We start from the raw sequence: 12857 nt of genomic DNA, 5'->3' as shown, positions 1-12857 counted from the left end.
TATCATCAGCCTGCTGCCCTCTGACCTCACTTCCTAGGCACGGGACCCGGAAGATGTCATAGGGAGGGCCAACACTGGTGGGAGCAGCAGGTTGGAGTTGCTGCTTGTGCCAGCGAAGAGCTAGAAGTACGGTGGGGGGGGGGGAGGGAAGTGAAGCTGTGTTTGTGGCAGGAGGTGGAGTGGGAAGGAGCGGGAGGAAGAGAGGAGGGTGGGTGCCGCCACCTCCACCAAGATAGCGCCTGGGGCTGACCGCCCCCCTTACTATGCCACTGCCAGGATTTACGCCCAAAATTGAGCATAGACCCTGGAAGTACACACTATTCTATAAAGTGTGCTATGTCAGAACACCCATTCTTTTAGCCCTGAATTTTGAGCACCATTAATACGCAATTAGGATCAGGTTTTATAAATGGCAACTAAGTGCATTGTAGGTGCCACTTTGAGCAGTTGTCGGTGAACCACTAGCAGTGTCTAAGTGGACATAGGCATCACTAAGCGCCGTTGAGGTAGGTGCCAGTACATTAGAGCAGGTTTTACCAGTGTCTAAGTCAAACACGCCTACTTTTCAGGTAGGCATCAGGTGTCAGAGAGGGCCTCAACTTAGGCGTTGCTAGGCATCCGAAGAGTTCCATGCATTGGTCATTTTTTTTGATTGGCTGAGAACTGGCGCAGTCAATTACCATGCCAATTACAAAAAATTGCATGCAGATTCCGAAGTTAGGCATCGCTAAGTGTTCTTCATTAGGGTACACAGTGGCGACTTATTCAGGCATCTATATAGAATCCGGCCCTTGGCGCACAATAACGGGCTCTCACAGAAACATGTGAAAGCATTTTGCCTGTTTGCGTGTACTAACATGTCATAGGCGGAGACTGGGCATTCTGTTGTTAAGCGCCTTATGATTATTGCATGCTAATTCAGAGTTAACGTAGGAGCACCTAGTGCGTCTTAAATAGGAAGCGCTAAGTGGTCTCGTATTAACTCCATGCAGTTGCTGCATTAAATCTGGACATAGTGTGCAGAAAGGCTCAAGTTAATTTAAGCCCAGATTTCCTGCACTGTAGTAAAAGGGCCCCTTAAGCTACTAGGTCTAGGCAAATGGATTTCAGAACCAAAGTGAAGCATTTTTTTAAAAACTGACTCCTTGATGTTAGGCAAAGGTATCCATATTCCATGGTATATTTTACCTTTAGGCTATTAGGCTAGAAAATAAAATTTTTATTGGAAAAGGGCTTTTTTGCCCTTTTCTAGAAAAGCAGAATTTCCATTTTTTTTCAAATGCAGCTGGAGGGCCTCTCATTTCTGCGTGGGCTTCTCTTCACCCCTCCTTTCCATCTATCCCTGGCTTTCTTCCCTTTCTGTCTCCCTCCCCCTCTAGCCCTTTAAGTGCACAGGTCCCTCCCCCTGACGTTCTCCTGATAGCAAACATTGATTTGTGCACAGATAAAACCCTAATCACAAAAAAAAAAAAAAGAGGAGAGGCATTGTACCTACGCGGTACACCGCCTCTTCTCTGTTATTTTTATTTCTGTTTTATTTTGATACGTTTCAGCCCAATCTCTTGTCCTGCAGCAGCTGTGGATAAAGCCAGCCATCTGCAACTGGAAACCGAAGGTGTCATTTCATTCCTTTGTATTTGCATTTCTCTGTTTCTCTCTGATCTCTCCGTGTGTGCGTGCATGTCTCTGATTTCTGTCTCCCTGGAATGGATGCCAGTTTGTCCGTGCGCCGCCTTCGCCATCCAGGAAACACATCTGGCTTCATTTTCCCATTTGTCCATGATCAGGTAGGGACTCAAACATTAAAGGATGAGTTTGCAAGGAGTGTTTTTCCTCCCCAGCAACCCCAGATAAAAATAAGACTCCCCTAGCCTCTTTATTCTTAAAATAAGCCTTTTTCTAGAACCTCTCCATGCATCTCCCTGCCGGTGACACAGGGTGTGTATTATTGCATGAGATTTCTGCTGCATCTTGGTGTGTGATGTGTGCGTGTGTATGTTTATTAAAATGTGTGGTGGGATGGAAGAAATTTTTTAAAATACATTTTTTGCTGCTAATATTCTGCACGATTATCTTTTTTATGTCTTTGATTTTTGGGGGAGGAGAGGGAGGTATTGATGGTGATTTTAAAGGGAAAGACTTGGAGGGAAGGAGGTGTGTCTGTGCATCATCTGTTCTCATCCTCATGCTATAACATGACACCTCAATTTACATGCTGATTGAATGTGCAAATTTATAGAATGATCGAGCCCTTACACGTGTAGGTAATACCTGAGCATTTAGTGCTATTCTATAAATGACACGCGCAACTCACATAGCGTGAAAATGTAAGGGGCGTTCACAAGGGAGGAACATGGGCGGACCTGGGCAGACCCATCATTTACACGCAGAACCTCCAGAATACTCTAATTTAGGCATTAAATTGCCATGTTGAGGCCCATCCACTTATTCCTGCTATTGAAATGGCATCGGTGCTAACACTAGCATTCCATAACAGAACCTTGGCACCCGGATTCCGTGATAGAATTAGCACTCGACATGCACCACCTAGGTGCCTAAATTGTGGCGCCCAGTTAATGAATTGTCCCGTTCACGTGTAATTTTAGAAAAGCAAGTGTCTTAAATGATTAGCTATCATTTTCTTGCCTGTGCAGTACTCAGAAATATAATCCCAGACCTCTTCTTTCCATCTCTCCCCCATCAGTCTCTCTCCATTACTTTCTTTCCCTCTCGGTTGTCTGTCTTTGCATCCACACCTCTCTCTGTGTCTTCATTGCAGGAAAAAGTAATCGTGGAAGAATGGGCTCTGTTAACAACATACTCGTTTGTGATAAGATTATATTGAGTCTGTGCAATTTTACGCATTACTGTAGAGAGTTTTTATTTAATTTTATATATCCTTTTGGTTTGTGTGTGTGTGTGTGTATGTATAGCATATATAGGTGAATATATGCAATGCATGCAAAGGTTTGACCAAGTATGCTTTCATTGGTACATTTTAGAATTTGATTAAAATACTGCTCTTGACCTATAGGGCCTCTGGGTGCCTCTCTGCCTTGGTGTATCCCCTTATATTCCTGGGTGACAAGGTCTGGGTTTGAATGCTAGTTGGTTGCACTTGCTTTGCCAAGGGCTCATTGAGCATCCACGAGGTCAGGTGCCTTTTTCTATCTGGCTTCTACCCTGTGGAATGCTCTTCTGGAGGATGTAAGGGCCGTAGGATCTTTCAGGTGGTTTAAGAGGCTCTTAAAGTCCACTTTTTTGCTGTGGAATTTGGAACACCTCTGCAGCAGAGTTAGGGATACAATGGTCCAGGTAGCTTACTTTATCTTGCTTTATATTTATCTTATATTAGTTATTTTTTAATTTGTTTGAATTCTGTTAATTAGGTATGTGTGTGGTTTGGAGTGTTTGTGCTTTCTCTTAACTTTTGTAAAGCACACTACTGTGTTCTTTATAAGCCAAGGAGTTTAGCCAATTCAATAAACTGTAACCGTAGATATATGCACACATTACCCTCTCTCTGTTCACAGGCTCTGCTGAGAGTTGGTGATGTTCCTTCAGCACAGAGTCACCTGCCACCTCCTTGCCACTCCCTCAGCAAAATCGATGTGATCCAGCATTCAACCACACACCAGCTGCCCCCACAACGCAGAGGCAGTTTCATAAGACCATTCGAAGGGAAGTTTTATAAAAAGCCTAAGTGGTGAGAACAGTAAGAAAGTGAGACAAACCAAGGACCCACCATTGTCCTCTACACCTTTGATGGTGGGTGAGATCAAGAAAAAGAGGCTATGTGGAACAAAGGGTGAACATTTCACAAGTGCAACTGTGGCTGAGAGAATGAAGGCCTGAACAATCCATGTGAGGACTGTCTAGAGAAAAGTTGGGGGAGTGCAGCCAAGGAGGCATGTGTGAACTGTGATTCCCTGCTTAGAACTTCCCAGAAGGAAGAGAAATGAGCTTGGGAAGTTCAGTAACCTGGAATAGCTAAGCAGGGAGGTGCCTCCCCCCCAACAGGGGAGAGGAAGACTAAAGATCCTGGGACAAGAGAGAAGACGACACAAGACCGGCCCATGCATGTCCAACGGGGGCAGGTTTGAATTTGACGATGGCGGTTGTTACATTGGCGACTGGGACAATGGTAGGGCTCATGGTTATGGTATATGCACGGGGCCCGGGAGGAGGGGTGAGTATTGTGGACTCTGGTGCCATGGGTTTGAATCACTGGGTGTCTACACCTGGCCAAGCGGCAACACCTACAAGGGCTACTGGGCCCAGGGGAAGCGCCATGGGCTGGGCATAGAGAAGAAAGGCAAATGGACCTATCGTGGGGAATGGAGTCATGGACTGAAGGGACGTTATGGCACAAGGGAAAGCATCTCAGGAGCTAAATATGAAGGAATATGGACTGATGGACTACAAGATGGATATGGGACGGAAACATACTCCGATGGAGGTAAAATGTTTCTCAGGATTGCTTGTGTTATGCTGTTATCTGGCTTTGTAATTGTCATTGTTATTAATAACTTTATTGTTCATGCTTTATTCCGGGGGAGGGGGTATAAAGAGCTTAGTAAATTAGTGTTATGGTTTGGACATTAGTTTGTTGATACACAGCTATGAGAAATTCTTGGATTTCATTGCTTACTATTGTGAAAGTTTGTACCTGAGACAATAGCGGGTAAAGTGACTTGCCTGAGTTTTCTCAAGGAGCAGCAGTAGCAGAAGTAGAATTTGAAATTCTGGCTTCCCAGCTGTAGGCACTAAGCTACTCCTCCACAAGTCACACAGGTACTATAAACAAGTAAGAAACTTCCTGACCATAAATTGTGATTTCTAACCCAGCAGCTGTCTTCCAGACCGCTCAGATTCTCTTGCTGGGACGAGGGTGCTATCAATCATTTGTAACCATTAGATGTTCTCCCCTCCCCCATCCGTCCAGCCATGTAGCTCTCTATAGTCTGGTACATGTGTACATTGAGTATGGTCACTAGGGGGTCAACATTGTACTCCGGCTGAGACTTACTCCTTGCAACCTGTGGTAGTATGAGGTACAACCACTGAACCAGCCTTCCCTGTCCCATTTGCTTTGTCTGTGCATTCATTCCTTCCATTCATCCATGAATCCATTTCTGTCCTTGCATTTACCTGTCCTCGCTTGGTACATACAGTTGATCTAGCTCTCTAGTACTGATTTAGTAGATTTTATTAATTGCCTTTATTTCTGGGTTACAATAGTCACATCCGACAAGAAGAGGCACTGGAGATGTCAAATCCAACCGAGTGATCAGAATTCCTTCATTAGCAGTTTGTCACATACATAAAAATGACACACATTACAGGAATATCAGGAACCGGGATTACATACATCAAAATAAAAACAACAAATCCATAAAATTTATCATTACACAGGTCAAACAAAACAAATTATATCAAACTACCATCTCAGATTTAGGGCTCCTTTTACTAAGCTGCATTAGGGCATTGACGTGTGGCACAGCGTGCGCTACAATGCCGTGCACGCTAGACGCTAACGCCAGCATTGAGCTGGCGTTAGTTCTAGCCGCGTAGCGCAGGGTGAGCGCGCACTAATCTGCGTGCACTAAAAACGCTAGCGCACCTTAGTAACAGGAACCCTTAGTCTTCCCAGGGAAGGCCTTAACATCTGCTCATTTAAAAATACTCATATCTGGAATGCACTTAGAAATCGATATGTCTTTCGAGATTTTTTAAAGGACTCGGTGAACCTTTCACTGAGTTTCATACCGCTTGACATAAAATCATACAATTTTCTTCACAGCATAACAATAGTAAAATGACCAAATATAAACATTAATACAATCAATAGAAACAGAGAAACACGATGACAGATAAAGCCAAATGGCCCGTCTAGTCTGCCCATCCGCAGTAACCATTATCTCTTTCTCTCTCCAAAAGATCCAACACGTCTATCCCTGGCCCTTTTGAATTCAGACACAAATCTCTATCTCCACCACCTCTTCTGGGAGACTGTTCCATGCATCTACCACCCTTTCTCTGAAAAAGTATTTCCTTAGATTACTCCGGAGCCTATCACCTCTTAACTTCATCCTATGCCCTCTTATTCCAGAGCTTCCTTTCAAAAGAAAGAGACTCGATTCATGCGCATTTACATTACGTAGGTATTTAAACGTCTCTATCATATCTCCCCTCTCCCTCCTTTCCTCCAAAGTATACAGATTTAGATCTTTAAGTCTGTCCCCATATGCCATATGCCATTTTAGTAGCCTTCCTCTGGACCAAATCCATCCTTTTTATATCTTTTTGAAGGTTTGGCCTCCAGAATTGAACACAATATTCTAAATGAGGTCTCACCAGAGTCTTATACAGGGGCATCAATACCTCCTTTTTCCTACTGGCTGTACCTCTCTCTGTGCAACCTAGCATCCTTCTAGTTTTCACCGTCACCTTTTCAACCTGTTTGGCCACCTTTAGATCATCATATACAATCACACCCAAGTCCCACTCTTCTGTCGTGCACATACGTTTTTTACCTCCTAGACTGCTAAATTGCATGTCTCATTATAATCTGTCTATCCATGTTTTCATCCATCTACTGTCTTTGTTCATCTAGAAACGCCATCAGTCCCTTTATTCAAGTCTCCAACCTGCTTTTTTTATATCCATAAATACAGATCATCAGCTCACACCAGCACTCTCCACGCCTCTCAGACCATCACTTGTCATCCCAGCTGCATTGTCCATACCTCAAATCACAAGTTCTCTCTATTGCTATCCTTATATAAAGTGTATCCTCCATACCTTGATCCATAAACATTGCCCATTGCCATTTTTCTACACCAGAGCTTCCCAGATCATGGATAGTTTGCGAAACCCATGTTTGGAGTCACAAGCCAGGCAAGCACTTCATTGTCCTGTGCTACCTAGAGGTCATTCGTGCTCTGCAGCAGCACTATTCTACAGCGTGTAACCCTCTCCTTCTCTTTCCATCCTTCTCCCACCCTCCACACAGATCCTCTTTTTTCATCATAAGCATTCTTCATCCTTCTACAGTGTCCCTTCCATTATCCCTCTCCATGTTCTGCTCTGTCTCATAAGCATGCCCCATCTACATCCTTCCCACAGAGCCCATCCTGCTTTATTTTTATTTATTTTATTTTCTATCCCATCCTCCCCAAAGAGCTCAAAATGGGTTACAGGCTAACATATATAATATACAGTTAACAGGTTACAATTTGCTATGGTTTTTCCATACAAGTTTTTTTTTAATCCTAACTCAACACAAACTAGGGATCTAAAACCAATATGCACAATATACAGTTTACAGGTTAAATTTGTCATAGTTACAGTGCAAAGTTTTTCAATACAAGTTTGTATCCTAACATGACGCATACCGAGGATCTTGTATCAATATACATTTCTTTGAAAATCTATCAGCTGTGGGCGGGGAAGTCTTAACACCTATCATCCTCCTCCATCCCCCTGCTCTGTCCGTCTAAGCACTCTCCATCTTCATCCTTCCATAATGGCCTTCCTTCTTTAGCTCACAACTCATCGACCCTCTCCATCCCTCTCATTGGATATCACTTCCTGTCCTACTCTGTCCAACTTCCTCCATCCTCTACACTGTGCATTTCTCTGTCTTGGAATGTGGTGTCAAGAGCTGACATTAATTTCATAACAATAACTATGATGTCCACATTTGTTTAGCATCCTAAACTGAAACATGTTGCAATCAATGGTCTTACAGGTAAACGAATCCCTTCCTTTGAAGGATTACAATCTGTGTGGCTATCCGAAGCGATGAGAGATAAAGTGAAGGATTTGATCCTGAGTCTTCTGGTTCTCAGCCCATTATTTTAATCACCCCTCTCTTGTAATACTCAGGGACAGCTTATCATCCTTTTTATTTGACTTGAGTTGGACTTTGGTTGACTCAAGATCACATTCTTGCCTCCTAATCAATAGTGGGTTCAGCATGCCTTGAATGTGTGACCAGATAATCTGAGCTTTTGGGGGAGATTGGGAAAGAAAACAAATTAAATAAATAAACATTATCAAGAAGCAAAGGTAGGAGATTGTCCTGGGCAAACCACGTTTCTTTGCTTCTTGCTGGGTTTTTTGGTGGACATTTGACCTCTTCTCTGCTGGCATTAACCAGATGACAGATCACGATGTTCACACCAAGGCCTTTTGTTTTTCAGGCACATTCCAAGGCCAGTGGCAGACTGGGAAGCGTCATGGCTACGGTGTGCGTCAGAGCGTCCCCTATAAGCAGGCAGCCCTGATCCGATCACCACGACGGGCCTCTCTGAACTCTCAGCGCAGCGACCTAGGTAATGAGACAGCAGACCCGGAGCCACTGTCGGGGAGCCCTGCCTCTGGGTCCCGTGGTGGCTTTGTCTTAAAAGTGCAGACTGGCTCAGATGTTTCTGGGGCGAAGAGGAAAAAGAAGGGGTTCTTCCACCGCTCTCTGGTACTGACCGGCTTAAAGTTGCGCAGAGCAGAATCCAAGGCATCACTGGCGAGCCACCACAGCAAGCGCAGCTCACTGAAGAGCGAGGCTGGTGTCAGCTCGCTTGGCTCCTCTGCTGCAGCTAGCGAGGCCAGTTTTGCAGAGACAGAGACAGAGACAGAACTGCCCTGTGATGGTGGTGGCAGCCGAGATGCCACCATCGAAGACTCAGCCACGGAGGCATATGCCGGAGAGTGGAAAAATGACAGGCGCAGTGGCTATGGAGTGAGCCGGCGCTCTAACGGCCTGCGCTATGAGGGGGAGTGGCTGAGCAACAAAAGGCACGGCTATGGTCGCACCACATTCCCTGATGGCACAAAAGAGGAAGGGAAGTACAAACTGAATTCCCTGGTGAGCGGCAAGGTAAAGAACCTCATTCCGCTGCGCCGCAGCAAGATCAAGGAGAAGGTGGACCGTGCTGTGGAGGCGGCCCAAAGGGCAGAGAGCACAGCCAGGCAAAAACAGGAAATGGCAGCTTCTAGGTAAGGATTAGTGGCTAAAAGAAACGCAGGGACTGAGAGAAAGTGTGTGGTGGAGAATGACACGGAGACAAATTTTTCCCCATGCCCTAAGGCAGTGATTCCCAACCCTGTCCTGGAGGAACACTAGGCCAATCGGGTTTTCAGGCTAGCCCTAATGAATATGCATGAGAGAGATTTGCATATGATGGAAGTGATAGGCATGCAAATTTGCTTCATGCATATTCATTAGGGCTAGCCTGAAAACCCAATTGGCCTGGTGTTCCTCCAGGACAGGGTTGGGAACCACTGCCCTAAGGAACTCAATTTCCCTGTCCCCATAAGTTTTGACCCTGCCCCATTCCTGTAAGCTCTGCATTAACTGCACAAGCCTTGGACACTTATGATTTTAAAGTGTTTGAGGCTTGTGCAGATGAGGATGGGGCAGGGACATGAAAATGAATTCCTGTGGGGACAGGGAAAAATCTGTCCCTGTGTCATTCTCTAATTGCATGTTCTGTAACTGTTTCATCGCTTGTAGAGAATGACATGGGGACAGATTTTTCCCCATCCCTGCAGGAACTCATTTTCCCATCCTGTCCTGATGAGTTCTTTTCCTGTCCCCCATTCCTGCAGCTCTATCCTCATCTGCACAAGCCTCAAACACTTTAAAATCATAAGTGTTCGAGGTTTGTGCAGTTAAAGCAGAGCTTACAGGAATGGAACAGGGACAGCAACAAAACTCACGGGGACAGGACAGGGAAATTGAGTTCCTACGGGGAAAGGGACAAATTTGTCCCCGTGTCATTCTCTAGTGTGTGGTATTCCTGTGGTGTGTGTCCTGTCTATACTCTATCATCCCTTCATCCTGGAAAGGATGAAGACATTGTAAAGAACTGTCTGAAATTTCCCCCCTCTCTATGCATTTTAAAAATCCCCCAAGATGCTTACTTGTAGCAGATTTGAGAGCAGAGGTTTTTGAGGGAGTGTGTAGAATTAAAGAGACGGAAAGAAATCCACACACTTGCATGAGGTTTTCAAATCTTTATGCAGAGGTTTCCAACAAAATTCTACCCATAGAAAAAGCAAGTGACCACATGTAGTTTGTACCTTGGCACGTTACGGACTGAAACCAAAGCATGTAAACCATATAACTGACCTTTGCTCCACTGCTGGGGTTTGGAAAATGGCACCAAGTATCTAATTAGACCGCTATAAAGCCAATATCCTTGGGGTGTGCAACAAATGATGAGATGTGCTGTAAAATATTCTCACTGTAGATTATCAGCACGGTTGGTCATATCCTCATGGCATGTATAATATTGGAGTTGGTTACCCTAACCTTATCATGCTTGTAATATCTGCACATTGTAACAGGGTGTAATTCAGTGGCATATGGGAAATTATATAAATGGCAGTCAAAATTAGCCAGTACAGAAAGAACCCCCATCTAAATTTAGGAAGAAAAAAGCTTGCAAACCAAAAGGAATCCTCACTAAGTATATTGGGAAGTGGCACCCAATGATATAATAAGTAGAAGTGTAAGTAAGTGTATTTGAATAAATATAAATATGTGAATGTAAGGGAAGTGGAGTCAGTCATAGGTCTCCACCAATCTGAGAAAATAAATTCCCAACTGCACTGTAAGTGGCTAATTAAGAATATAAGAATAGCCTTACTGGGTCAGACCAATGGTCCATCTAGTCCAATAGCCCGTCTTCACAGAGGCCAATCCAAGTCACAAATACCTGACAAAAAACCAAATATTAGCAGCATTCCATGCTACCATTCCATGTCTGTCTCAACAGCAGACTATGGACTTTTCCTCCAGAAATTTGTCCAAACCTTTTTTTAAACCAGCTACATTAACCACCACCGGACCACCTATGACATCATTTAACGTATCCCCTATAATAGTATATGTCTGCGCTCTAAACCAATATATATAATTGTGTAGCCACGTCCCAAAATTAGTCACCGGAAAGATCAATGCTAAATCGATTTTCTATAATAGACACTCTGCAGAGTACACCCTTTGCAGAATACTAGTTTAGCGTGGATCTTGCACGTAACTTTGGATGCCGCACTTAAGAACATAAGAATAGCTTTACAGGGTCAGACCAATGGCTATTTAGTCCAGTGGCTCGTCTTCACGGTTGCCAATCCAGGTCACAAAAACCCAAATAGTAGCAACATTCCAGAATCTCAAAAGAGTACCAAGATTCCAGAATCCTAGACATTAGCAACATTCCATACTACTGATCCAGACCAAGCAGTGGCTTCCTCCATGTCTGCCTCAACAGCAGTTTATGGACTCTTCCTCCAAGAACTTGTCCAAACCTTTCTTAAAACCTGCTACGTTTTTTAACTTCTGCGCAATCAGTCACCAACTTGCTGCCTGCATTGGCTTCGGCACTCTCTCTGACGCCACCTACTAGGCGCGGGTCCCGGAAGTGATGTCAGAGAGAGCGCCGAAGCCGATACGGGCAGCAAGTATGGTGTATGTCAGTGTGAATATACCCCGGCATTTTTAATGAAATTTCTTTTAATATTTTTTAATCTCATTTTATTGTACATTTAGACATTTGTTTGATAAATGGTATATCAAAAATAAAGAAACTTGAAGGGACGCGCATGTGGCAGGGGGAGGAGTGGGTGGGGGGCAGAGAGGAAAAGGGGTGCCAACATCCTGAGCAAGACCACGCCCAGGACAGACCACACACCCTCCCTTATTATGCCACTGCTGTCACTTTCACTAAAACTCCTTAATTTAGACTAATAAAATGTGACCTCCTAAGAGAAAAAGTACCAAAAGTGGGGTTATAAGCAACAGAGAGAAAATTTACTCCCCAAACTTTTATAACCTTTATTTTTGAAATTTGATCACAGTCTATACAAAACATGGTCAAATTTTTATGCATAACTTTCTATGGATTTCAGAAATACAGATATGTTAAGGTTACTATTTTTCTTCCGTCTCAGCCAGTTATAAGAAGGTTTTATAGTCATGTTCTACTTTTTTTAGTTTTGGCCCGCTCTCTCTCTATTGAAGGATGCCAAAGTGATCTCTGCACTGCAATTGTGTTTAAATCAACGTTTTCTCAGACCACTTTGCATTTAGTAGGATACTGCGATGATATTGTCCCCTGAAGAAGCCAATATTAGCTGCCGAAACTAGGATCAATAAAGGATTTACAAAATAAAAACTGATTTTACTCAGAACAGAGACTATTTGTTGTTTACTGATCTGACATCAAGTTTCAAGTTTTATTTAAAATTTGATATACACACTTATCAAATATTTCTAAGCGATTACAATTCTAAAATGGGGGACATGGACAAATTTCAAACAGACGAATAAAACTGGACTGGAACAAGATGGAAAAGGGAAAGGACTACAAAAAGTAATAGAGCAAAAGGAACAGATATGGTTAACACAATCAGGAGGGGATAAATTAAAAATAGAAATTATAGAAAGGAGGAAAAAGAAAACATGCGTTTAACAAATTGAAACAATATGAAAGTCTTGGTCCTTCAGTCTAAGTTTCAAAGGCATCCTTATAGAGGAAACTTTTGAGGGAGTCTTTGAATCTATCTAATGCTGTTTCATTTCGCAGGTAACCTGGTAGGGCGTTCCAGAGCTGTGGGGCTGTAACCGAAAATATAGCAGCGCACCTTGTGCTAATGATTTTCAAGGAAGGAATGGAAAGAAGATGGTGTTCAGTTGATCTTAATGTTCTGGATGGAGTGTATGGTATAAGGAGTCTATCAAGAAATACGGGTGATTTTGATAACTGGATTTTGAAGAATATAAGAGCTATTTTATAAGTGATTCTATAAGAAATTGGAAGCCAGTGGGCATTTTTCAAAAGGGGTGTCAC

The 12857-nt window shown here is 43.5% G+C and overlaps 1 protein-coding gene across 3 annotated transcripts in view; it reads left to right on the top strand.

Annotated features, from left to right (window-relative positions):
* The first annotated feature begins 1533 nt into the window (after positions 1–1533).
* The window catches only part of JPH4 (junctophilin 4), a 33987-nt gene continuing 22663 nt past the window's right edge, over positions 1534–12857 (top strand). For 2 of the 3 annotated variants that reach the window (XM_033925615.1, XM_033925616.1), the window contains exons 1-3: positions 1534–1615; positions 3534–4459; positions 8208–9000. In XM_033925615.1, coding sequence (XP_033781506.1) covers positions 4081–4459; positions 8208–9000 — 1172 coding nt within the window. In that variant the 5' untranslated portion in view covers positions 1534–1615; positions 3534–4080. Of the gene's footprint in view, positions 1616–3533; positions 4460–8207; positions 9001–12001; positions 12048–12857 lie in introns of those variants that run through there. The other variant, XM_033925617.1, reaches the window with a different exon arrangement.

The sequence above is a fragment of the Geotrypetes seraphini genome, chromosome 16, assembly GCF_902459505.1.
Source record: "Geotrypetes seraphini chromosome 16, aGeoSer1.1, whole genome shotgun sequence".
In the NCBI taxonomy this organism is placed as follows: Eukaryota; Metazoa; Chordata; class Amphibia; order Gymnophiona; family Dermophiidae; genus Geotrypetes; species Geotrypetes seraphini.
Note: the sequence above shows the minus strand (reverse complement) of the source record. Positions and strands in the feature narration are given on the sequence as shown.